The following is a 27,927-nucleotide window of genomic DNA, read 5'->3' as shown; positions in this document are numbered from 1 at the left end:
ACTTGCTGTTGGGAAAAAGTAGAATCCAGGCAAAAACAGTGATTGGAGCACGCTGCCACACCAATGACACACCTAGCCCATCCCATGACCACTACCTGCCCCAAATGTTTCAGAGCCTGTGGAATCCACATTGGTCTGCACAGCACCCTGCAGACTCACTCTGAAAGTGGACAAGAGTCATCCTTGCCTGTGAGGGGCCACCAATGAATGAATGAATGACCTCTGAAGTTCAGCTTTTTTGTCCATGTTTGAATCAAAGCTGTAATGAGATCAAGAGCTGGACGGCCCTGGCAGAAGGCAAACTGAGCATCAGTGAGCATGTTATGGCTGAGCAATTGCTGCTTGATTACACTGTTGACAACACATTTCATCTATTTGTTGATGATCGATAGACAGTTGCAGTGATAATTACCCAGGTTAATTTGTCCTGCTTGTTGAGAACATGCATGGGCAATTTTCCACATTGCTAGGTTGATGCTGAGACAGCTGAACTAGAACAGCTTGGCTTGGAGCATGGCTAGTTCTGGAACATAAGTCTTCAAAGTTTTTTCCAGAATGTTGTCACGGCACATAGCCTTTGCAGTATTCAATGACTTCAGCCTTTCTCAATATTAGGTGAAGTGAGTAGTATATGCTGTCTGTACAGAACATCTGCTTGAGATTAGAGTCATGTGCAACATAACTTCTCAGATCATAAGTGTTCTTAACAAACTTGCACCTATGTTTCCTTTGAGTTGCACAATCAGCAATTCGTGTAGTAAACATGTGACGTTTCTATACATAGTCTCAATTCCTGAGCATAGCATACACATACTGTGCATTGAAACTAAAACCAGAGTAAAATGTTATATTTGTATTCAATTTTCCCAATCTTGTAAATTTATATAATGTGGTTAATATGTTAAGTGCAAGGTTTTTCGACTAGCAATTAAATAGAATTTAAATATTGCTAAGAGACATACTATCAAAGCTTTTCAAGAGTTCAAAACAAAAAGAGAATAACAATTTATACAACGAAGAAAGAGGGTCCTGATTAATTGGTTAGTGGACTCTAATCGGTAAAGGCAATTCTGTGATGAATGAACCAGGGATCAGTTCACAGTCGAGCTTTTATTTAAATTGCAACTGCGTAAGTCGATTTTGATCAGTTAAGGTTTACTAGAGGAAATGCACCAGGTAATAGTTGTCACCTAAATGTTTGTATAGTTTAAAACAGATGTAAATTATGGACACAGTTTCTCTGTCTACATAGCATAGGGCCCTGCATTTGAATATATCTAGGTTCTACATGTGCATGTAAGCCACAATGCGATAACCTTAAATTAACTTCCAGTTCATTTCTTACACAACTGGTTGGCAAATGTTATCCAACCATGGATACACATATAATGTTGAACAGGTGAGGTGCCGGAAGACTAGAGGTTGGCTAACGTGGTGCCACTGTTTAAAAAGGGTGGTAAGGACAAGCCAGGGAACTATAGACCAATGAGCCTGACGTCGATGATGGGCAAGTTGTTGGAGGGAATCCTGAGTGACAGGTTGTACATGTATTTGGAAAGGCAAGGACTGATTAGGGATAGTCAACATGGCTTTGTGCGTGGGAAATCATGTCTCACAAACTTGACTGAGGTTTTTGAAGAAGTAACAAAGAGGATTGATGAGGGCAGAGCAGTAGATGTGATCTATTTGGACTTCAGTAAGGCGTTCAACAGGGTTCCCTATGGGAGACTGATTAGCAAGGTTAGGTCTCATGGAATACAGGGCGAACTAGCCATTTGGATACAGAACTGGCTCAAAGGTAGAAGACAGAGGGTGGGGTTGGAGGCTTGTTTTTCAGACTGGAGGCCTGTTACCAGTGGAGTGCCACAAGGATCGGTGCTGGGTCCCCTATTTTTTGTCATTTGCATAAATGATTTGCATGCAAGCAGAAGAGGTACAGTTAGTAAGTTTGCAGATGACACCAAAATTGGGGGTGTAGTGGACAGCGAAGAAGGTTACCTCAGATTACAACAGGATCTGGACCAGATGGGCCAATGGGCTGAGAAGTGGCAAATGGAGTTTGATTTAGATAAATGTGAGGTGCTGCATTTTGGGAAAGCAAATCAGAGCAGGATTTATACACTTAATGGTAAGGTCCTAGGGAGTGTTGCTGAACAAAGAGACCTTGGAGTGCAGGTTCATAGCTCCTTGAAAATGGAGTCGCAGGTAGATAGGATAGTGAAGAAGGCGTTTGTTATGCTTTCCTTTATTGGTCAGAGTATTGAGTACAGGAGTTGGGAGGTCGTGTTGCGGCTGTACAGGACACTCGTTTGGCCACTGTTGGAACATTGCATGCAGTTCTGGTCTCCTTCCTATCGGAAAGATGTTGTGAAACTTGAAAGGGTTCAGAAAAGCTTTACAAGGATGTTGCCAGGGTTGGGCTGAACAGGCTGGGGCTGTTTCCCCTGGAGCGTCAGAGGCTGAGGGGAGACCTTATAGAGGTTTACAAAATTATGAGGGGCATGGATAGGGTAAATAGGCAAAGTCTTTTCCCAGGGGTTAGGGAGCCCAGAACTAGAGGGCATAGGTTTAGAGTGAGAGGGGAAAGATATAAAAGAGACCTAAGGGGCAATGTTTTCACACAGAGGGTGGTACAGGTATGGAATGAACTGCCAGAGAAAGTAGTGGAATTGCAACATTTAAGAGGCATTTGGATGGGTGTATATATAGGAAGGGTTTGGAGGGATTTGGGCCGGGTGCTAGCAGGTGAGACTAGATTGGTTTGGGATATCTGGTCGGCATGGACGGGTTGGACTGAAGGGTCTGTTTCCACGCTGTACATCTCTATGTCTCTGTGACTCTATATGGTAAGTTAATTTGCCCAAGCTAGTGAATAATTGAAAAGTACATAATATATCCAATATATGTCAGTGGCTATAACATTACAGCCTTCCCTGTACTTTAGGGAGGTGCCAGAAATCTGAAGAATTGTCAACATTACAGCTTTGTTCAAGGAATGTTGTAAAGCTAATCCTGATAATTACAGACCACTTAGTTTAACTCCAGCAGTGGAGAAACCTTTGAAACAATTATTCAGGATAGGAATAGTTGTCACATGAAAAAATGCAGGTTGTTTAGGAAGAGTCAGCATGAATTTCTAAAGGGGAAACTGTTTATCTAATTTGTTGGAGCTTTTTGTAGTGTAACAGACAGGGTTAATTGGTTTTTGGCCTGTCCATAGCACCAGCTGTAGTTTCAAGACTCTCAAGCCTGCATTGTTTCTGAAGCCTTGACTGTTATTCTTCTAATAAATATTCCCAGGCAACTATGTCAGTCAATGTTGACTCATCTAATTCACCTTTCTCCTGACTTTTTTGATTCTGATGGAACTGAGTTTTCCTCCGAGGGCAAGAGATCAGGAAAACTGGCCCTGTAGCCTGATAACATACTTATCTCAATTATCTTTTTTGGAATTGCATTGTCCAATGTACAATTCAGCTACACAAACCTAGGTTCTGGGTTTGCTCTTAACCATTTTAGTGGTAGGATCTCGGGAACTAGCCTTCGTTTCAAAGAGGACTCTTGCTCCCATTTGATATCCATTAACTATTGCTGAAAGATGTTAGTGTATGAACATTGAGAGTGGACAAGGTCACCTGGGATTATGATTTTTCTTTAAATCATAAGCATTAAAGCTCATCTCTGATGCATGTTAGTAATGTAAATTACTGGAGAATAGCTACCTATCATGAAGTCCCATATTCAGTAAGCAATAGGAACAAAGGATATGGGGAGAAAATGTTTGGCCTTAAAATCTGTGTTTTTCTTTAAATAAATCTTTTGGTTTTCTCTTCTTACCCTTCCTTTCCTGAAGACACTAATTTGTGCTGAAATAAAGTTCTGCGATGGTTCTGTAATACTTTATCCAAGTGTCCATGAGTCGCACAGAACCGTAGAATGATCCAGAATAAGGGAGGGCATTTCAACCTTTTGGTTGAGCTATTCAATAAATCCCATCCTCCTGGTCTTTCCCAAAGTCCTGTTTTTTTTCATTTAATTATTTCATTTAAATATATAAATTCCTTTATATATCACTGTTGAATATGTTTCCATTCCTTTCAGACAGCACATTCCAGATTACAACAATCTGCGATGTATAAAGTATTTCCTCATGACTCCTCTGGTCCTTTTGTCAATCACTTTAAATGCCATAAATCTAATTTATAGACATGAACTCAATTATAGTCAAGAACTCTGACGTTACAGAGCTTTATAAAATAACGAGGGGCATAGATAAGGTGAATAGCAAAAGTCTTTTCCCTAAGGTAGGGCAGTTCAAAAATGGGTGGCATATATTTAAGATCAGATGAAAAAGTTTTAAAAAGGACATGTTATGTACCAGGCCAGACACCACCAAAACATTTCACGAAAGTAGCCTGGACCCTAACTTTGCTTGTTGTTTTCAGCAGGTGCAAAAAAATGAACCATCAATACTAAAGATGGCTTCATTTTAAAATCCCTTAATCTTAAATTGTTAGTACACAACAACATCTATATACATTGCATTGATAATAAATGTGCAAACATGCATTGCTGTATTCTATTTCAGTCTGTTTACTCCTGCTACTGAACGCCTCCGTTGCACATTCAAGTCTCAACAATGTGTCAGCAGTCATGTTTCCTCATCCTGCCACATGCACAATTTTCAAATTGAATGGCTGTAACAACCAAGCTCTATCTAATCAGTGTGGAATTTTTGTCCTTAAATTTCTACACTAACTTCAATGGGTTATGATCAGTGTATATGATTGTCTTAGATACATTACTAGTAACATAAACATTGAAATGTTGTAAAACCAACACTAAGCTCAAAGTCTCCTTCTCAACTGTAGAAGATTTCTGTTGATGAATGTTTAATTTCCTGGAGAAATACCCAATAGGTCTTTCTATCTTCTCGTCATCTTCCTGCAAGAGCTCAGCACTAACACCCACATCACTTGCATTGATAGCCACCTTGAATGGCTTTGCGTAATTAAGTGTGGCTAATACAGGGGAAGTGGTTAACACAGCTTTCAGGCTGTCAAGTGCCTTCTGAAAGTCTGCTGTCCACTGAAAATTCTTGCCTTTCTTTAACAATTCAGTGAGTGGAGAAGCCACACTGGTAAAATTTGGACCAAATTTTCAATAAAATCCTCTCAATCCCAGGAACTTTAGTACTGCTGTTTTTGTTGATGGTATGGGAAACTCCCCAATTACCTTAGTTTTTTGTATATCATGGAGTCATTCGTCCATGTCCAATAACATGAAGATGACTTGGGCTTTGGCAAATTCACTTTTTGCCAGGTTTATCACCTAGCCTGCCTTCTGAAGTCGATCGAACAAGTCTGACAAATGTTACAAATGTGACTGGCATATTTTTCAGACCAAATGGCATGCTTCAAACTGATACAGAGCATTTGGCATTACTAAAGCCGAAGTTGTCTTCATTCTTTCAGATAAAGGTCTGTCAGTATAGTCTGAGCAAGTCCAACTTAGAAATATAAGATGCTTGTCCCATCTTTTCAATACAGTCTTCCAAACATGGAATCGGATATGCAGCAGTTTTTGTAACCACTCATTACTGTTGGGTACCATCTCATTTTGGCACCATTACTATGGGTGAGCTTCAGTCACTGTAACTCACTTCAATTATGTCACTTTGGACTTGGACTTGGACTTCAATCTCCTTTTGAACCTGTGCCAACATTAGACGGTTGTGCCTATAAGGATTTTCCTTAATCAGAACAGCATCTCCTATATCTACAGGTGAAAGTGGGTACTTCAGATGCTGGAGGTTCGAGTCAAGATTAGAGTAGTGCTGGAAAAGGAATTCTGATGAAGGGCTTTTGCCCGAAACGTCGATTTTGCTGCTTCTCAGATGCTGCCAGACCTGTTGTGCTTTACCAGCACTACTCTAATCATATCTACATCATGCATAATTAGGTTAGTACTTCTCAGATTATTTCCACTTATCTCCCCTTGTGATAGTAATAGTCTTTCAGGTCATTTCAATTTTCTTTTGGAAGGTAACTGAATAATTTATCCCAATTTTTAAGCAACTTCCTCACTGTCCAATTTAGTTTGAAGAATATCCAAGTCATAACCCCTGAACTGGGTTCTTCACTCTGTGTTTTCACCAATAATAGTTTCTTTTGCATTCTTTCCATGTCAAAATATCTTTTGAGCATATTCACATGTAACAACAACTCTGTGAGATTTCTTTCTGCCTGGAGTCTTTATCAAATAGTTCACCTCACTCAATTTCCTTTCAAATTGATAAGGTCCAAAAATCCTTGCTTTTAAACGTTTACCTATCACTGGAAGTAACACTAACACCTTATCTCCAATAGCAAAATTGTGAGTTTTTGATTTCTTGTCTTTCTCCTGTTTTCCAATTTATGTTGTGATAGTTTTAAATGCTGTCTAGCCAACTCCCCTGCTCTATTTAATTGTTCCCAAAACTTTTGACACATAGTCCAAATCTACGGTTTCTGACTTATGACTTACCAATTTCCCGAATTCCTCATTAAGACATTATTTTTAAGATAGTAGAATTCAGGGATACATTCAGATTCTTTTTCTGGTATATGCCTTTTGATACAATCACTTTAAATTTTCGCCTGCTGTAACTCAGTTAATTTATTTGAGATAAAGATGTCTGCATTGTCATCTATCTGCTCCTGGTTTGTATCAACTATCTGATCAAACAATGTCTCTGCTAATTCCACTTCAACTTGATTACCTGTATTCTTTGATCTCTCCTGTTTCAACTGGTGCATTTGTGACCTTGTTACCGCACAGTCAAGAAAACTCCCAGGATATGTGTCCTTCAATAGTCCGGTTGCCTGTGTTTGCACTGGCTTTTCAACCACAGGACACAGCACTACTACCTGTTAACCAGCTATATCGTTAGCAAGGACAAATTGTATTCCTGGAGCTGAGAGTTTGTCCAGTACTCCTACCATGACTTCTCCATTCTCCATTGGACACTCTAACCTCACTCTACATAATTGAGTGCTTCTTGTCTCACCATGGATTCCCATTACTAGTACCTTTTCTGGCAATACTCCTTCAGAGGTACATATCTCCTCACCTTATATCTCTTGATATTGTAACCTCTTTACCTGCTGCTCCTGGCCTATGTGAGTAAACTTTATCTTTGTGGGTGTATGGTTTAAGGAGACCTGGGCACTTCCTCATGAACCAACCTCCAATTAGGTTGTACATTGTGATGCAGATTTCTAGCCTCCAATGTGCTTTCCATCACCACTCTAACAAAATTCAATGGCTTATCCTGTTTTCCTACATCTGACTTTCCAGTGCTTTTCCTAACCCAGCAACACTGTGATTTCATGTGGTCGACATTTTTGTAGTGAAAACACTGGAGCTTTTTAACTTCTCTTTCCCCTTCAAAGGTTTTCTTTTTACCCTGTGGTAAGTTACCCTTATGATCTTCACCGAGATCTACCTTTCCCTTTCCACATGAGGATTTCTCTTTTCCCAAATTTCTATCCCTCACAGATTGAAACTGATTTTGGAAGCCAAACTTTGATTTATGGATCAACTCATAATCATTAGCCATTTCAGGTGTGAATCTTGCCATTTTAGCTCTCTGCTCTTCCACATGGGTTCTCACCAGTTCAGGAAGTGAATTTTTGAACTCCTCCAAAATAATTGTCTCTCTAAGGGTTTGTTCTATTTTTAATGCTGTTATTCATCTATCAAAATTATGTTGTTTGATGTGAATATCTCATTAGCTCAACCGACAAGTTTTGTTTGGATCACAAAATCCACATGGTCACTGGCCATCACTTCTGTTTAGCCACCTTTTCAAATGAGGTGGAAAAGCTTCTACATCCTTCTCATCAAATTTAGGCAATGCTTGAATATATTGAAACAGTTTCTCACCAGGCCTGTGGTTACCATGGGTTTGCTCATCCTCACTCTCTTCCTCACTAAGCTTACTTTCAGCCTTCATCTTCATCCTTTTAAGCTGACTTTCCCATCTATGTGCCAATTTCTGAAGTTCAAACTCCCTCGCTTTCTTCCTTTCTTCTTTTTCTCTTTCTTTCTCTTCTCTCTCTACTTTCAATAGTAATTCAAACCATTTCTTTTCTGTTGCCCTTTCCTTGTCTTTGGTCTCTAACTCAGGCTGCTTCATTTTCAACTGAGTTTTAGCCATGTTTAAGGATTCTGATGGCATTTCCTGCAAATTTAAATGGTGAGCTATTGCTGTGATTATCTCTTGTTTTCTCATGGAAGGAGGCAGCTCCAACTCCAGATTGCCTGCTAATTTTAATAACCTGACCTTATTCACCTTTTGTAAAACCCCCAAAGCCACTTCTTTCACCCCCTAAAAACTCAGTCACTGAAAGAGCCATTGCTATCCAAAGCACTGTTCAAACCAACCAATATCAACACCCAGAACAAAAGTCACTAACCCCTGCCACTTGCAACTTTTGAGTCCAACAACCCTAATCTCAGTTTGAAACTATGGAACAAATCCCAGACTCCCCAGTCTGTTATGAACCAGGCCAGAACCCCTCAAAACATTTCAAGAAAGTCGCCCAGACCCTAACGTTGCTAATTGCTTTAAGCAGCTGCAGAGTGGATATTCCAGGAGTGATGCAGCTGGCCCAACCCATTTAATTTTAAACAAAAGAGAATTTATTTGTAAGATTACCAAATGAAACTCAGACAACAGAGTACAGAATAACTTAATCTATCCCACAATCAAACAGACTATCCCAACTTAATAATGCTGTTCCAAATACTTGCAACAATCCCATAAACGCCCCTTTGCCAAAAAAAGGAAAAGTCCAACACAGATTCTTCCAGGAGAGATGTCAGAGAGAGGGAGGATCAGCATGGACCTGCTTCTTTGGGTTCAGCAGCTTCACAATCTGCTTGCTAAAACCAAACCAAACCCAAATGAGAGAAAAGCTGAGCTGGGAGAAATGGCCACTCCCCTTTCATTTTATAAGTTTTTTTTAAACTTAAAAGCTTCTTGAAGTAGATCAATCCTAGAGTTTCAGAATTGCTGCTTTTATGACCTCCCTGAAAAAAACAGCCAAGGACGGCATTATCTTGTTAAAGGAATAGCGTCGTCACAGACATGAGAGGCAATGTTTTTTACACAGAGTGGTTCTTATACGGAATGAACAGCCAGAGGAAGTAGTGGATGTAAGTACAGTTACAAGGTTTAAAAGACATTTGAATAAGTCCATGAATAGGAAGGGCTTGGAGGGATAACAGCCAAGTGCAGGCAGGTGGGACTCGTTTAGTTTGGGAACATGGTCGGTATGGACTAGTTGGACTGAAGGGTATGTTTGCATTCTGCACGTCACTATATCTTCATCAATATCGTAAGCTCTGAAATTCCATTTTACGTTTTCCCATTTTAAGATATTTCTTAAAAACTACCTCCTTGACAACGCTTTTGTTTTATCTGTGTACATATACTTTCTGTAGCTTGACATCAAACTTCTGTGAAGTTCTTTGCTGTGTAAATATATTGTTATGCAAATACTGCGCCATTTTTCATTTTAGAAAGGAGCTGGTTGCACCATCTCCTTACTCATTCCAACCAGTTCCATAGAAAATTGAATCAAGCCATGCCCCACCAAAGATAACTCTTGATCTATTTTGTTGGATCTAGGGAAGCACAAAAATAACCTTGGCTGTGGTCACCCGAGGCATCACCAACCTTCGAATCTTAACCTCCTGCCATGACCCACAAATAAGGCCATAACAATGGATGAATTTCAAAACAGTCAATTGGCTATAAAGTGCTTTGAGAGATTCTTCATAGCAAATAGCTCCATTAGATCAGAAAACTGAATATCACTATTTTAAAATCCTGGGGTAGGGAAATCAGGGAATGATCGACAATCTAGCATCTGATGTTGGGTAATTCCGGGAATCAATAATTTAAGGTGGAGTAACTGATATCTGAAAACTTTGCATTGATCAGGAAGGAAGAGCATAGATTGTAAAGAATTGGTTACTCCTGATGAAGCTGAAAAGTGACTAAAATAATGCACATGTCTATGGATCTGATTTACATTCAATTCCAGAATACATCATGTAAGGGAGTGCAATGTAATATTTAACATTATATAACTAAAGTTGAAGCTCACCAAAATTGAAAATTGAGAAATTGGCTAAGTGACAGGTGACAAAAAGTAATGTACTCTAATTTACAGAACATGCCCAGCACCATCTCATAAGGATCTCAGTTACAGCTCTCAAATATTCAACGCATTTATTAACAATGCACATGGGAATGCAAAAATCCAAGTTTGCCAATGTGCTGTAAGTGAAGTAACTTGTAACCAGTACACATGAAAGCCTAAACAAATAGCTCAAACTGCCAAATAGATTTCAAGGTGAACAAATTAAGTCATCCATTTTGGACCTAAAAGGGACATTTCAGGGTACACTCTGAATTGTGAAAAACTCAAAGCTGTGGAGGTCTAAAGAGGCCAGACAAGGAAGAAGTTTATGTACATGAGTTATTAAAATATCACGAACGGGCACAGAAAATACTCAAAAAGGCTAATGGAATGCTGGGTTTATGCCTAAAGGTCAAATCATATGTGGAATATTGATAAACATTCTGGACACCACATCTAGAGAAGGATATATTGACCTTTGAGGGACTGAAACATGGGTTTACCAGCGATACCAGGACTCCAAGGGCAAAATTGTCCAGTATCTTAGCTAAGCTATAGGGAGACGCTGAATAGGCTGAAGCTGTGGGATGACCTTATAGAGGTTTATAAAATCATGAGAGGCATGGATAGAGTGAATAGCCAAGGTCTTTTTCCAATGTTGGAGGAGTCCAAAACTAGACAGCATTGATTTAATGTGAGAGGGGAAAAATTTAAAAGGGACCTAAGAGGCAACATTTAGGTAGTGCATGTGTGGAATGAGCTGCAGAAAAAGTGGTGGAAGCTGGTACAATTAGAACATTTAGAAGGCATCTGGATGGGTATATGAATAGGAAGGGTTTAGAGGGATATGGACTAAATACTGGTAAATGGAATTAGATTAATTTAGGATGTCTGTGTAGCATGGACAAGTTGGATTAAAGGGTCTGTTTCCATGCTGTACAGCTTGATGACACTAAGTGTTATTTTCAGGGAGTTTTATGAGGAATTTCCCACTATGGCTCATGGTAATTTTCTTATGTAATCTCTGATCCTCACTGTGCTAATTATGCATCCAAGCTCGACTGTGCCCTTCTTGTTTAACCATATGGTCACAAAAATACAACAGACAGGATGCAACACCTGCTTTTTTACCATTGGCCTGCTCATCATTTAGGGCTCTAGGTTTAATGCCGATTAATCTTTACTTCTTACATGATTCAATCACCACTACTCTAATGAGACTAATTGCAAATTGAGGTACCGCAAATTCTCAGCTGCCTGTGATCTCTCTGATATCAGCTGCCGACAGTTGGTCAGTGAAGTTCAATACAAGTTTGGGGAAAGTATCTTTACTGAATAGGCACACCACAGCCTTATAGCTTCAGTGTTGTTAGAATCATAGAAGTGTTATACTGCAGAAGGAAGCCATTTGGCCCAGTGTGCCTGCAGTAGCTCTTCAGATGAGTATTGTTACTTCGTGCCAATCTTGCTTTTTTTCCTTCATATCGTTGCAAGCTATTCTTATTCAAATAATGTTCCATTGTCAACTTAAATAGCTCAGTTGAACCAGCCTCTGCTGCCTTTCCAGGCAGTGTATTCCATACCCTAACTGCCCACTGGGTGAAAAGGTGTTTTTCTCACATCACTTTTGTTCCTTTTGCAATGACTTCTAATCTACACTGTCGCATTCCAGTTCCTTTATTGAGTTGAGGTAGTGAGGACTGCAGATGCTGGAAAGTCAGAGTCGATAAAATGTGGAGCTGGAAAAAGCACAGCAGGTCAAGCAGCATCAGAGGAGCAGGAGAGTCCATGTTTTCAGCAGGACCCTTCATCAAGAGTGGAACAGTTTCTCCCTAACCACTCTACTTGGCCTGCTCATGATTTTGAAAATCTTTATCAGATCTCATCCTAGTCTTCCTCTCTCCAAAGAGAACAGCCCCAGAAGTAACTTAATTGAAACATATAAAATCCTGAGGGGACTTGACTAGGTGGATGTTAAAAGGAAACCCAGAGGACTTAGGAAACTGAAGAATCCCTATAACTAAGAGTCATAGTTTGAAACTAAGTGGTTGCCCATTTAAGATCGGGATTAGTTTTGTTTTATCTGGAACAGAGTCTTTGGGACTCCCTTCTTAAAAAGGGTGCAGTATCTTTAAATATTTTCAAGTCAGAAGTAGATAAATAGGGTTGAAAGATTATTGGGGATATGCAGGAATGTAGAGTTGAGGTTGAAATCAGGTCAGCCACGATGTGATTGAATGGCAGAGCAAGCTGGAATAGCATGGTCAATTCACCTGACCTGCACATCTTTGGACTTGTAGGAAACAGGAGCACCCAGAGGAAACCCACACAGACACGGGGAGAATGTGCAAAACTCTACACAGACAGTCGCCCGAGGCTGTCCCCAGGTCCCCAGCGCTATGAGGCAACAGTGCTAAACGCGGAGCCACTTTTACCGAAAGTCACCTTAAATACCACCCACATTCTATCCAGATCCCAGTTTAAGGTAAAACTACGTTATTCCTGATTTAGAGATGTCGGTGTTAGACTGGGGTGTACAAAGTTAAAAATCACACAACACCAGGTTATCGTCCAACAGGTTTAATTGGAAGCACTAGCTTTCGGAGCGACGCTCCTTCATCAGGTGACTATCATCAGATGAAGGAGCCTCCAAAAGTTAGTGCTTCCAATTAAACCTGTTGGACTATAACCTGGTGTTGTGTGATTTTTAACTACGTTATTCCTGTGAAGCAGGAGCCGATATTGGAGTTTCCACCCTCCAGCTGTCCGAGGGGACTTGACTAGGTGGACCTTGCTTTTAGTAGTTTCTCTGTGTCCGCAACATTTAAAAAGCTTTTCCCCCCCTAATGTCCATCGTTCAACACCATAGATTTTAAATAGAATGTAATTTAAAATGTTAATTTGATTTCCCCATTCCTAACTTGTTGCCTGTTCTCTCTGCTGTGAATTCCCCCGAAGCTGGGAGTGGAAGCTCCGACTTTCCATGGCGACATCACATGGCAGAATACCCGCCGTACTCAACACAACACATACCACTTCTTACCGTCAATGAAAAGACAAAAAAAAACTGTGATGCTGGAAACCAGAAACAAAATCGGAAATTGATGGGAAAACTCAGCACGTCTGGCAGCATCTGTAGCGAGAAAGCAGAGTTAACGTTTCGGGACCAGTGACCCGTTTTCAGAACGTTCTGTTTTTGTTTCTGATTTCCACCATTCACAGTACTTTACTGGAGATCACAGCAGGTCAGACAACATCCAGAGCTCCGATAAACTGTCAAGTCGATTCGAAACGTTCTCTTGCTCTGGCCCTGGAGAAGGGTTATACCCAAAACGTTGACTTCTCCACCTCCTGAAGCTGCCTGGCTCGCTGCGTTCTTCCAGCCTCCTGCCTGTCTACTTTAGTTCTGAGGAAGGGTCACTCAACCTGAAAGGTTAACTCTGCTTCCTTCAGACAGATGCTGCCAGACCTGCTGAGGTTGCCAGAAATTTCTGTTTTTTGATCTAGTCTTACTTTTTCATTCTAACAGGGATATCGCTGCCTGGCCTGAAGGTCGGTATTTACAATGCATAAATATTAACATGAAGACAGCTTTACACTCTGACATAAACTGCAGTTTCATGAAGGCATTGATAATCAGGTAATATCTAGGACTGTCAAATACACCGGGCCGTTTAAATCCCGAGCATAGTATTTCATTTTGCTAAGTTCTGACAAGTTTGAAACTCGGTTTCTAAAAATAGAAACATACAAGATCTTCGGCAGAAATTGTTCCCACAGGGAGCTGCTTTTAGACGGCAATAGATGTGAAAAAATGACAGGCTGAGTAAGAGTTACCGAACACAAACGGACTGGCATCATTTTCCTTCGCGCCGTCTGCAATATAACGGCCATCAATGTCATAAATTGAATTTTCTTCCAACTCTTCAAATGTTAAACGGCTTAGATGTTGAAAAAGAATACAAAAGCAAGAGGGATTCTCTCTGGAACTATCTGAAGATATTCATTTCTATCGCCAAGGTCAGCGCTCTGTATATAGCACTGACTGCACGCTCCTCAGCCTTATTCGCCTGGGCAAAAGCCCAGGGAATATGGGAATTCCTTATCTTTAGAGTACAACTACAACCTGAAATAGCGCAAAGAAAGGTCTGTACACCGTGGCTGAGAATCATTTGCATTTTCTGCGATTTTGTCTCTACAGTGGTCACTTGATCCTTGGTTGGGGTTGGTGGAGATGTGGGGGCATTGAACGCTGTAAATGTTTCAACACTAAACTAGGAGAAAGTGAGGACTGCAGATGCTGGAGATCAGAGCTGAAAATGTGTTGCTGGAAAAGCGCAGCAGGTCAGGCAGCATCCAAGGAGCAGGAGAATCGACGTTTCGGGCATAAGCCCTTCTTTCCTGAAGAAGGGTTCATGCCCGAAGCGTCGATTTCCCTCAACACTAAATTACCTCGGTATTATTATTCAGCAGAAAAATCCCGCCTCTCATCAATCGAAGGCTAGTAAAGGATTTGAAGTTGGGACAATGTAATCGTGTTGGCTTTCATTATTTTTAAATTTAAAAAATACAATTTCACATTCAGGTTTGACAAGTGTATGAATCTAATTATTTCATATCCATTAAGCGGCGAGAACCGCCCTCGATTCCTCAGCCACGTTCCCAAACATCAGTCTGGCTGTTTTCCAGTGTGACTTCGCTCAGTCAGAAGTCTGTGCGAATCTGTTGTCATTGCATCTAAATTGTATACCTTTCCCTGTAGCCGGTATAGTTCCCGTCTTCAAAGTTCCATCACATTATTCACTAGTCTCAGCGGCTGGCGATCATGCAGTGTGAGCACTGGGTCTCAGTGACTTCAGCCGCAATCTCTGGTGGAGATATGCAGCTCCCACTGAACCCTCACAATCCCCCGGCTCTGCAACCTCCTCATCCTGAGTGCTGAAGAAGGGTTACACCCGAAGTGTGGCCTTCTCCACCTCCTGATGCTGCTGCTTATTCTCGGCCTCTCCCACATCCTGGTTCTGAATCGCTCTGTCATTTACGGCCTGGCCTTCAGTTCGAACTCCGCTCTTTAAAACTTTCTCTCTCTCTCAACCTTTTTTTACAACCTACCTCTGAAAACAATACTGCAAGTGGCTCAGTATCAAATTGTATTCGAATATCTCTCCCATGAGACATTCGGGAGGAGCTCAACCGTTAAAGGCGCTGTCTAAATTCAACTTTATTGCTAATTTTGTTTAGCTTTCCGTGATTGTTGACAATAAAGGAAAAAAGCAACAAACGTTTTGTGGACAGTTTATTCCTACAAATAGCAACCGTCAATGGAGTGCACTTCGAAACCGTGTAAAAGGAAAATATGTCCCTGAATTTTACCTCCTCGGAATCATCAAGCGACACGGGGTCGCGGCTTAACGTTGTCGGCTATGACACACAACACTGCAGTTCCCTCAATATCGCATTGAGATGCCGAAAGTTTGCGTAAACGCTGGTTATGACACTTAGGTTATCGACTAATTTTACTAACTTCTGACGGACAATGGTGACAAAAAAGGAAAAGACGGACCTTACTCTGTGTAAACATCTAATATAGAGGCAAAGAGTTTAAGAGGGACGGAAAGCGCTCACTTTAAAGTTAGATTCGCCTCTGTAACGTTGGCACAAAGAGCTGTTCTTAACTGCAGACCCAGGATATTCCTTCATCCCCGGCCGCACGATTCACTTTGTCGAGTATTCCTAAAGGCTTTCGTGAAGAGTTGTGTTCTCGAAAGCGGAGTGAACCAGTCCTTTTTTTGAGTGACCGGCCAATCCAGCTTGGAATTCTGCTGTGACTATCACTGGTGTTCAAGATTTATTCCAGGTCAGTCCGTATGGTCCTTCCGAAATAGCTACTTATTTTTAAAGTTCACTTACTGTATTTACTGCCAAAATATTTAGCTATGTCCCACATTAAGGGTAATTTTAATGCATTGCGCACGTTGTTGTGTCTCGGGGTTTATAACGAGGGATATCTGGTCGATCGTAACCAAAACGAAATGTAAAGTTTATGCTATATATAGGATAGTTGTACGGACGGGGCTAAGATGCATTAATTGAGTTAATAGGATGACCGTACATTAACAGGGTAAAGTGAAAGCTCTTCTGTTACGAAGCGAATTTATATCGAATTTTCTATTTTAGACAGTTTGCCGGAATAGAGGATAACTTTCTTCCATTGCATTCCCACTTCCACTTCACTGGGGGACTAATCAATCCAATGCTTCATCCGCAAATACAGTTTCCAAATTATAGAGAAGTATATTTCCGACTACTACGTACTCTTTTTCTTAGAACTTTCTTTTAAACTAGCCGAAGATAGCAACTGATCTATAAATTCCGAAAAAAAACTCAACGTTGAACGCGTTTAAGAAAACAATAAACGTCTATCCATCATTTCACTTCAATCACAGTTGCCAACAATACTAGTTCCTGGTGAAGGCGTTTTGAATGTGCGATTTTGATGCTTTCATGTCCGGACTGATTTGCGGAAAAAGTCAATCAGGACCCCACTCTGTTCGCCCCACCCACCTCCTAACGTTATTATAAATGAATATTTTCGTTTCACGAACTTTGCATAAGACCAAAAGGTCGAATCTTTGCAAGGAGCACCAGAAAGAAAAACCTCTACAAATTAGGATTTAAACTTCAGAAGGTTTTTAACATCGGAGTTAAAATCACTCATGGAACCAGATCACACACATACTGATAGAGTACATACACTCTATCAGTCCCTTCTCCTATAAAGCAATGTTTTAAAGAACAATGTTTTGTCGAATTTAATTCACACTTCTGGTATCTCCCCAGTGGCAAATTAAAGTCCAAACAAGTTCAAACGTTTGTACACAGACTGGTGAGGGAAGGCGTTCACCTACCGGTTAACACTGTCTCGCTGCTCAGGCTTTCTGTTAGTGTACTGTTCAGCCATCTGGGAACGACTTAAATAAACACTCTTTTTCTCTGAGTCTCCCCCTCCCCTTCTGAAAACAGCCTGGAAGTAGGAGGTTGTTTCCCTTCATTCCCTGCCTTCTCCCACCCCCTTTCTCGGGGTCTTGGGGGAGGGAGAAGGAAAAATGACGTATCACAAGTCAACAAAAGACAAACATTTGGGAACCGGCCAATTAAAGATTGGGAGTCAAAGATAGTTTTAAACCATTCACTGAAACAGAGGAAAGCAAGTGTTAGTGTTTAGAGTTCACAATCGCATAAATTTAAACAATTTCAAAAATGTTTAGGTTTCTTTTGTAAACATGAAAAATCATTGAGGGAGGTGGTCATTTAACAATTTGTGACTGCTCAGTTAGAAGGTGTATTGGAGATCTCCAATATTCTTTCTAACTGACCTGGATAAATAAATCATTGGAGGTTTGTTAACTTGTGCAGGATTTTATAAACGTCCGGTGAGTTCATTTTACGAGCGTCCAGAAGCCATGCAGTCGTTCGGGGCCTGTTAATGATGTTCTTTTCCACTTTACAGTACAATGATTCATCTTACATCACCTTTTAACAACGCTCCGACCTGTGCAATTAAAAGTATACAACCAGGTCACGGACGCGACCATGAACCCTCACCATCAATACTTTAATTTGACGTGGTGTCAGAAAGGATGGCTGCATTAAACAAACGTCCCTTTGCTTTGGTTATTTGTCTGTTGGATCCCACGACTATATTCCAAAAATATAAAGATATCCCAGTGGGAAATACGGTTAAATACTGCGTGTTTTTAACGAGTGCAGCGCAAAATGCAGACTTGGACAGATGGATTAGAATTTGCTTTGAATTCAGGACTTCGCAATTTTCAATTGGAAAACAAAATCGAGAAAATTCAGTGATTTTCTGAGCAGAAACTGAGTCAAGTTTGCGCACACTGCTTTAAAAAAGTATAAGGCTGCAAATATGACTTTATATGTTTCATTTATTTTACAAGCTGTAACTTAAGTGATGAAGAGTCCTATCAGTTACTGAAACAGTCATCTCTTTACCCGTTTAAAACATAAACGTCCTTTCAAAATCATGGCTAAAACATTCAACATAACTTTAAATCAATCTCCAATTTTTCTCTTTCTTTCATACAGCTGTTTTATTGAGGTCGATCAGCTCACAAGCGTCTCTACTGATTAAGGGAAGTATCCTTTCTCAAGTTGGGAAAGACTTTCCGCCGATATTTTATTTATATTTAACTAACCCTGTAAACAGGATTTCAGTCGAGTCTCAATGGATTTAATTTCACCAGTGAACTACCCGTGCAGTATTTAAGGAACAGGATTGTGTACACACGCGTGTCTGTGTCCTGTCTAAGTTTTTTTTATTTTTATATTCGTTTTAAGTTAATTTAGTCCCAAACGGTTTCCTGGACGAGATTAAAATATTCTGAACATGCACTTTCTCGTCTATTAATAAACAACTCTCAAAAATAAAATAATCCGTTATTGTTTTTCATCTCTCCTGCTTTGTTGTATCAAAAGGTTTTTTAAAGAAAACATACGTTTGTAAACGAATACTTCGCCGCGTTTTAAAACTAATTCGATATTCACAACCATCAATGGCGAGAATTAGAAAGAATTGGACACTTGCGTCAAATAATCGAAAATAAAAAGTTTGAGTTAAGTTAAGTTCATACTTTTTAAAATTTTCAACTGCAATTTTTTTTCGAAATGCATTAAAGCCGATTACTTCGAAAGAGAAAATACTCAGTACGGGGCGAAGAATATGAGTGTTAATATTTAAAAGTTTGGAGAAAGATCTTGCATTTGTTTAAAAATTTGTAGGTTGAAGAATATATTTTAAAAAACAAAAAAAGCACGATACAGTTTTGATAAGTTTAGAACACGGAAGTGGAGTCAAATAGCTTACATTTCAATCGTTAATTAAAACCAATCATACCATTTATCCCTGTAAGGAGAAGAGGTTAAAAAAGGAGAATATTATGCTTATTAATCCTTTTCATGCGTGATTTCTTAACTGTGGGCTTGTCATGAAACCAGCGAAACATTTTAAAGTTCTTAGGTGTAATTGGGAAAATTAATAAAACAGGGAATGGCAATAAAACGAACTATTAGTATCCACAATCGTATAGTATTCACTGCAACTATGATGTAGAATATGGCAATTGCTTACTTATTCCCTTTGCTATAAAATGATGTTTAATACAATCGGAATAATAAATAAGTGACGTTTAACTCACATGATGATGTGAAGTTGAGCAGATATACTCAGTTTTTTTGTAGTTTTTACTTTACAAAGTTTGATGCCTTTGCTATGTTTATCTAATTTAATTCACAGTGTAATGTAATATTCATTATGTTATTTCAATATACGATTTATTCAATTATATAATGAAATGTTTATTTTATTCACTGGAATACAATCAAAACACAATACTTAGGGATAAGAGTAGGTCCTTCAAACCAGATGTGCCATTTAATAAGATTATGGCTGATCTGATTATGGTCTCAACTCAACTGTACCTTCCCGTCCATATCCATTCCTCTCCATTCCTTTCTCTATCAATGAAAATGTCGAATGCAGACTAAATTTAATGATTCCAGACTGGTCTATTGTCTCCAAAAGGGAATTTTACAGATTATTGACCATCCACCAACTGCTCCACCCCAGCCCCTCGCCCACCCCCACAAAAAAATCTAATCTCCATCTTAGAAGGGAGACAGTTTATTATTAAACTATGACATCTAATTCTGGTATTTCCCACAAGGAAAATATTCTCCCGTTATCTAATGTCAAATCCCCTCAAGTCTTGTGTGTTTCATCAAGATCACTTCTCTTTCTTGAAAACTCCAGTGGTTCTTGGTATAATCTGTTCAAACGTTCTCCGTAGAACAAGTCATTCCAGGAATGAGTTAACTGAACTATCTCTGAACTGCTTCTAAGACAGTTGTATCCTTTTTAAAACATGGAGGCCAAAACTGTACACAGGTGTCACCTCATCAAAGTAGTAAAAGTTCCCTACATTTTACATTCCAATCCCATTGTCTTCCTGATAACTTGTACCTATATCATAATTTTTTTTGATTTATCTATTAGGACACCCAGATGCTCTGCATCACAACTGCCCTAATCCCACTTGACTTAAAAAGCATATTGTTTTTGTATTCTTCCTGCCAAATTGGTGAGTTCATTTTTTCCAAATTGCTCATCCATCTGCCAATGTTTTCCCACTCACTTGAACTATCAACTTTGGTTTGGAGACTCTTTACCTGCTTTAGTCAACTTACATTCTTACCCACCTTAGTGTCATCTGGAAACCCAGCTACCATACATATGTTCATTTCATAGAATCACAGCATAGAGTCAGGCCATTTGGCCCAAACTGGTCCATCCATACTAATCCAGTTTCCCTGCACTTGGCCCATATCCTTCTAATCTTTTCCTATCCATGTAATTGTCCAAATGTCTTTTGAATGTTGTTAATGTACGTGCCTCAACCATTTCCGCTGGCAGCTTATTCCATATGATTAGATTAGATTCCCTACAGTATGGAAACAGGCCCTTCAGCCCAACAATTCCATACTGACCCTCCAAAGAGCAACCCATCCAGACCCATTCCCCAGCCTATATTTTACCCTTGACTATGGACATCACTATGGGCAAATTAGCATGGCCAATTCACCTGACCTGCACGTCTTTGGACTGTGGGAGGAAACCGGAGTACCCGGAGGAAACCCACACAGGCACGGGGAGAATGTGCAACCTCCACACAGTCAACTGAGGCCAGAATTGAACCCGGGTCCCTGGCACTGTGAGGCAGCAGTACTAGCCACTGAGCCACCGTGCTGCCCCTCTGTATGCATACCGCCCTGTAAAAAAATTTCCCCCAGTCTCCCTTTTATTCTTTTCCCTCTAACTTTAAACTGATGCTCTCTAGACCCCATTTCCCCAACCCTTGGAAAAACACTGAGTGCATTCACCCTATCCATGCCTCTCATGATTTTACACTACGACAGGATTCCCCCTTCAGTCTCCTACGCACTAATGAAAAATGTCCTAGCCTGTCCAACCAGAGAGAGGCTGAATAGTCTGGGGCTATTTTTCCTGAAGCAAAGGAGGCTGAGGGGTGACATTATAGAGGTTTATAAAACCATGAGGGGCATGGATAGAGTAAATAGACAAGGTCTTTTCCCTGGGGTGGGGGAGTCCTGAACTAGATGGGTGGCACAGTGGTTAGCACTGCTGCCTCACAGCGCCAGAGACCTGGGTTCAATTCCCGCCTCAGGCGACTCTCTGTGTGGAGTTTGCACGTTCTCCCAGTGTCTGCGTGGGTTTGCTCGGGTTTCCTCCCACAATCCAAAGATGTGAATTGGCCATGCTTAATTACCCATAGTGTTAGGTGAAGAGGTAAATGTAGGGGAATGGCTCCTGGGTGGATTACGCTTCAACGGGTTGGTGTGGACTTGTTGGGCCGAAGGGTCTGTTTCCACACTGTAAGTAATATAATCTAGATGGCATAGGTTTTGGGTGAGAGGGGAAAAATTTAAAAGGGAAGGAAGGGGAAACTTTTTCATGCAGAGGGTGGTACATGCATGGAATGAGCTGCCAGAGGAAGTGATGGAGGTTGGTACAGTTATAACATTTAGAAGGCAGCTGGATGGGTATATGAATAGGAAGGATTTAGAGGGATATGGGCTGGCACGTGGGACTAGATTAGGTTAGCATATCTAATTGGCATGGACAAGTTAGACCGAATGATGTGTTTCCTTGCTGTCCATTTCTCTGACTCTGTGACTCTCCCTATTGCTCAGACCGTTGAGTCCTGGCAACATCCCTGTAAATTTCTTCTGCACTCTTTCCAGTTTAATAACATCCTTCCAATAACAAAGTGACCAAAACTGAGCACAACACTCCAAATGCAGCCTCACAAACATCCTGTATAACTGCAACATAACCTCCCAACGTCTATCACTGACTGATGAAGGCCAGTGTGTCAAAAGCCTTCTTCACTGCCCTGTCTACCTGTGACTCTACTTTCAGAGAACAGTGTACCTGAACTCCAAAGTCCCTCTGTTCCATTACACTCCTTAAGGCCCTACCATTCACCAAGAAATTCCAACCTTGATTTGAATTTCCAAAATGAGACACCTCACATTTATCTATGTTAAACTCCATTTGCCATTTCCCGGCCCACTTCCCCAGCTGATCAAAGTCCTGCCGCAATTTATAATAACCTTCCTCACTGTCCACGATAACACAAATTTTACTGTCATCTGCAAATTTACTAATCATGCTTGTACATTGTCATCCAAATTATTAATACAGATAACAAACAGCAATGGGCCCAGAACCGACCATTGAGGCACTCCACTAGTCACAGGCCTCCAGAATGACAAGCATCCTTCTACTGTTCCCTCTGCTTCCTAACACCAAGTCAATTGCATATCTAATTTGCCAGATCTAATCTTCCAGAGCAGCCTACCATGTGGAAGGTCACTTCATCAAAGAACTCTAACAGATGTGTGAGGCATGATCTCCCACACACAAAGCCATGCTGACTATTCCTAAACAAACCTTATAATTCCAAATGCATGTATATCTCGTCTCTCAGAATCCTCTCAAGTAACTTACCCACCACAGATGTTAGGCTTACTGGTCTATAATCCCCAGGTTTTTCGTTGCAACCCTTCTTGAATAAAGGTCCAACGTTCGTTACCCTCCAATCTTCCAGGACCTTACCCGTGGTTAACAATGATGTAAAAATATCAGTCAGTGTTAGAGTTCTTTGATGAAGTGACCAGGAAGGTTGACGAGGGCAGAATGGTGGTCCATATGGATTTCAGTAAGGCCTTCTTGAATAAGGACACACCATTCACTACCCTTCAGTCTTCAGTTTTTTGGGAGCTCACCCGTGGCTAATGATGATGCAAAAATATCAGCCAGTGCCCCCCAATTTCTTCTGTAGCCTGTTGCAGTGTTCTTGGATATATCTGATTAGGACCAGAAGATGTATCCACCCTCGTGCCTTCTAATACATCCAACACATCCTCTATTGTGATATGGACTGTCCAAGTTCCCATGTCTTCATGTCTTTCTTCACAGTAAACACAGAAGAGAACTATTCATTGAGGACCTTGCCCAGCCCCTACAGTTCTACCATACATGTCTGCTTTGATCCTTGAGGAGTCCTATTCTTTCTCTCAAGGTATTCTTTTTTCCATTTATGTATTTAAAGCACCTCATTGGCTTCACTCTAATCGTTTCAGCCAAGGCTATCTCATGCCCCTTTTCACCCTCCTGATTTTCTTCTCCAATAAATTCCTGTATCCCTTGTAAATCTGCAGGAATTCCCTTGATCCCAGCTGCCTGTTCCTGAGCCATGCCTCCATTTTTCTGACCGAAGCTTCAATATCTCTTATCATCCAAAGTTCCTTATTCCTGTCAACCTTGCTTTTGACCCTCACATGAACATATAGACCTTTGGCTATAGCTAGCTTACTTTTAAAGGCCTCTCACTGCCAAAGGTCCCTTTGCCAGCAAATAAACTACTCCAATCAACCCCTGCAAGCTCTTGTCTAATTCCATCAAAATTGGCCTAGCCCCAGTTTGCGAACTTGAATCTGTGGACCGGGATGGTCCCTTTCCATAACTATTTTAAAATCAAATCATTTGCATTGATTGTAAATAGGTGAGGCCTTAACACTAATCCCTGTGGCACTCTACTAGTTATAGCTTGCCAACTTGAACAGTATCAATTTATGCTTACTCATTGCTTCCTGTCAGCCAACCAATTCTCTAGCTTTGCTAATATGCTATTTCCTAGTGCTACTGGTGATATGGCACCATATGAAATGACTTTTGGAAATCTAAGTTCAGCACATCTACAAATTTCCTTTAACCATCTAACTCTTATTTTCTCGAAGAACTATTAGCTTTTAAATATTGCAACACAATTTCCTATTCATAAGGCTATGTGGATTCTGGTTGATTGCATTATGGTTTTTCTAAACTCCTTACTATAACCTACTTAATGATGGACTTTAACAATTTGTGTATTTATATCCACTAACAAGATGACAGATTTTGCAATAGTATTTGCACAGAGTGTTGTGGAATATATAACTTATTGTAATCTTAGCTCTATGTAATGTGATGTGTCATTGTATTTTGTGTAATCAGCAATACCCTACTTATGGTATGAAGTATTTATTTATTATTTCACAGGAGCTAGCTGTCATTGACTTGGTCCCAACTGATTCCCATCTTTAATTACTTTTGAGAATGTGATGGAATGCCACTTCCTGAACAGCTGCATTGCCTGGAGTGGAGATGCATTCACAATGCTGTAACAGAGGGATTTCTCAATGACTGTATGGACATAACATATATTACTGAGGAGAGAGACATGTTGTTTAAAATCTTTGCTGTCATTTATCAGAACAAGCATAAGAATGCTAAATTTCAAATGATTGCAACAATTTATGGTGCAACAGAAAAGGGATGATGTTTGTTTATCAAATCATCTGTGATTTCGCAAAGCTTTAGCATAGAGAAAACAACAGGAGCTAAAGGCTCACGCCAACGTTCCGAGATTCAATTACGGTGCAAGGCCTGAATGTATTCCTTCTGTTTGCAGAGACTGGATCGAGCATATTTAAACTACATCCAGGAAACAATATTTCTTCGACTGTCTATAACAGGAAGAGAACAGACCATTATCAACCAGCATACTGCTTAAAATCATTAAATATCAAACTGTTGCAAGAGGTGTACCCAGGTGAGATTCCCGAAGGTCAGCGTACATAGGTTAGAGTTAATGTTTACAACCTGATGGAAAGCAGGATGCTTGACTGTCTGAGGGCAGCACGGTGGTGCAGCGGAGGGCAGCACAGTGGTGCTGTCTGAGGGCAGTACGGTGGTGCAGTGGAAGGCAGCACAGTGATGCAGTGGAGGGCAGCACAGTGTTGCAGTGGAGGGCAGCACAGTGGTACAGTCGGAGGCAGCACAGTGGTGCAGTGGAGGGCAGCACAGTGATGCAGTGGAGGGCAGCACAGTGATGCAGTGGAGGGCAGCACGGTGGGGCAGTGGAGGGCAGCACAGTGGTACAGTGGAGGGCAGCACGGTGGTGCAGTGGAAGGCATCACAGTGATGCAGTGGGGGCAGCACAGTGGTGCAGTGGAGGGCAGCACAGTGGTGCAGTGAAGGGCAGCACGGTTGTGCAGTGGAGGGCAGCACGGTGGTGCAGTGGAGGGCAGCACAGTGGTGCAGTGGAGGGCAGCACAGTGGTGCAGAGGGGGGCAGCACAGAGGTGCAGTGGAGGGCAGCACGGTGGTGCAGTGGAAGGCAGCACAGTGATGCAGTGGAGGGCAGCACAGTGGGGCAGTGGAGGGCGGAACAGTGGTACAGTGGAGGGCAGCACAGTGGTGCAGTGGAAGGCAGCACAGTGATGCAGTGGGGGGCAGCACAGTGGTGCATTGGAGGGTAACACAGTGTTGCAGTGGAGGGTAGCACAGTGGTGCAGTGGAAGGCAGCACAGTGATGCAGTGGGGGGCAGCACAGTGGTGCAGTGGAGGGCAGCACAGTGGGGCAGTGGAGGGCAGCACAGTGGTGCAGTGGGGGGCAGCACAGTGATGCAGTGGAGGGCAGCATGGTGGTGCAGTGGAGGGTAGCATGGTGATGCAGTGGAGGGCAGCACAGTGGTGCAGTGGAGGGCAGCACAGTGATGCAGTGGAGGGCAGCACGGTGGTGCAGTGGAGGGCAGCACAGTGATGCAGTGGAGGGCAGCACGGTGGTGCAGTGGAGGGCAGCACAGTGGTGAATGTGGAGGGCAGCACAGTGCTGCAGAGGGGGGCAGCACAGAGGTGCAGTGGAGGGCAGCACGGTGGTGCAGTGGAGGGCAGCACAGTGATGCAGTGGAAGGCAGCACAGTGATGCAGTGGAGGGCAGCACAGTGGTGCAGTGGAGGGCAGCACAGTGGTGCAGTGGAGGGCAGCACAGTGGTGCAGTGGAGGGCAGCACGGTTGTGCAGTGGAGGGCAGCACGGTGGTGCAGTGGAGGGCAGCACAGTGGTGCAGTGGAGGGCAGCACAGTGCTGCAGTGAAGGGCAGCACGGTTGTGCAGTGGAGGGCAGCACGGTGGTGCAGTGGAGGGCAGCACAGTGGTGCAGTGGAGGGCAGCACAGTGGTGCAGAGGGGGGCAGCACAGAGGTGCAGTGGAGGGCAGCACAGTGATGCAGTGGAAGGCAGCACAGTGATGCAGTGGAGGGCAGCACAGTGGGGCAGTGGAGGGCGGAACAGTGGTACAGTGGAGGGCAGCACAGTGGTGCAGTGGAAGGCAGCACAGTGATGCAGTGGGGGGCAGCACAGTGGTGCATTGGAGGGTAACACAGTGTTGCAGTGGAGGGTAGCACAGTGGTGCAGTGGAAGGCAGCACAGTGATGCAGTGGGGGGCAGCACAGTGGTGCAGTGGAGGGCAGCACAGTGGGGCAGTGGAGGGCAGCACAGTGGTGCAGTGGGGGGCAGCACAGTGATGCAGTGGAGGGCAGCATGGTGGTGCAGTGGAGGGTAGCATGGTGATGCAGTGGAGGGCAGCACAGTGGTGCAGTGGAGGGCAGCACAGTGATGCAGTGGAGGGCAGCACGGTGGTGCAGTGGAGGGCAGCACAGTGGTGAATGTGGAGGGCAGCACAGTGCTGCAGAGGGGGGCAGCACAGAGATGCAGTGGAGGGCAGCACGGTGGTGCAGTGGAGGGCAGCACAGTGATGCAGTGGAAGGCAGCACAGTGATGCAGTGGAGGGCAGCACAGTGGGGCAGTGGAGGGCAGCACAGTGGTGCAGTGGAGGGCAGCACAGTGGTGCAGTGGAGGGCAGCACGGTTGTGCAGTGGAGGGCAGCACGGTGGTGCAGTGGAGGGCAGCACAGTGGTGCAGTGGAGGGCAGCACAGTGCTGCAGAGGGGGGCAGCACAGAGGTGCAGTGGAGGGCAGCACGGTGGTGCAGTGGAGGGCAGCACAGTGATGCAGTGGAAGGCAGCACAGTGATGCAGTGGAGGGCAGCACAGTGGGGCAGTGGAGGGCAGCACAGTGGTACAGTGGAGGGCAGCACAGTGGTGCAGTGGAAGGCAGCACAGTGATGCAGTGGGGGCAGCACAGTGGGGCAGTGGAGGGTAACACAGTGTTGCAGTGGAGGGTAGCACAGTGGTGCAGTGGAAGGCAGCACAGTGATGCAGTGGGGGGCAGCACAGTGGTGCAGTGGAGGACAGCACAGTGATGCAGTGGAGGGCAGCACGGTGGTGCAGTGGAGGGCAGCACGGTGATGCAGTGGAGGGCAGCACGCTGGTGCAGTGGAGGGCAACACAGTGGTGCAGTGGAGGGCAGCACAGTGGTGCAGTGGAAGGCAGCACAGTGATGCAGTGGGGGCAGCACAGTGGGGCAGTGGAGGGCAGCACAGTGATGCAGTGGAGGGCAGCACAGTGGTGCTGTGGGGGGCAGCATAGTGGTGCAGTGGGGGGCAGCACAGTGGTGCAGTGGAGGGTAGCATGGTGGTGCAGTAGAGGGCAGCACAGTGGTGCAGTGGAGGGCAGCACAATGGGGCAGTGGAGGGCAGCACAGTGGTACAGTGGAGGGCAGCACAGTGGTGCAGTGGAAGGCAGCACAGTGATGCAGTGGGGGCAGCACAGTGGGGCAGTGGAGGGTAACACAGTGTTGCAGTGGAGGGTAGCACAGTGGTGCAGTGGAAGGCAGCACAGTGATGCAGTGGG

The 27,927-nt window shown here is 42.7% G+C and overlaps 1 protein-coding gene across 1 annotated transcript in view; it reads right to left on the bottom strand.

Annotated features, from left to right (window-relative positions):
- The window catches only part of asip1 (agouti signaling protein 1), a 76,132-nt gene extending 58,926 nt beyond the window's left edge, over positions 1–17,206 (bottom strand). Inside the window, exon 1 of the mRNA XM_060836544.1 lies at positions 17,102–17,206. Coding sequence (XP_060692527.1) covers positions 17,102–17,154 — 53 coding nt within the window. The 5' untranslated portion in view covers positions 17,155–17,206. The remainder of the gene's footprint in view (positions 1–17,101) is intronic.
- Positions 17,207–27,927: the final 10,721 nt, after the last annotated feature.

This window comes from Hemiscyllium ocellatum, chromosome 15, assembly GCF_020745735.1.
Source record: "Hemiscyllium ocellatum isolate sHemOce1 chromosome 15, sHemOce1.pat.X.cur, whole genome shotgun sequence".
NCBI classification, from domain to species: Eukaryota; Metazoa; Chordata; class Chondrichthyes; order Orectolobiformes; family Hemiscylliidae; genus Hemiscyllium; species Hemiscyllium ocellatum.
This window is presented reverse-complemented; position numbering and strand designations above follow the sequence as displayed.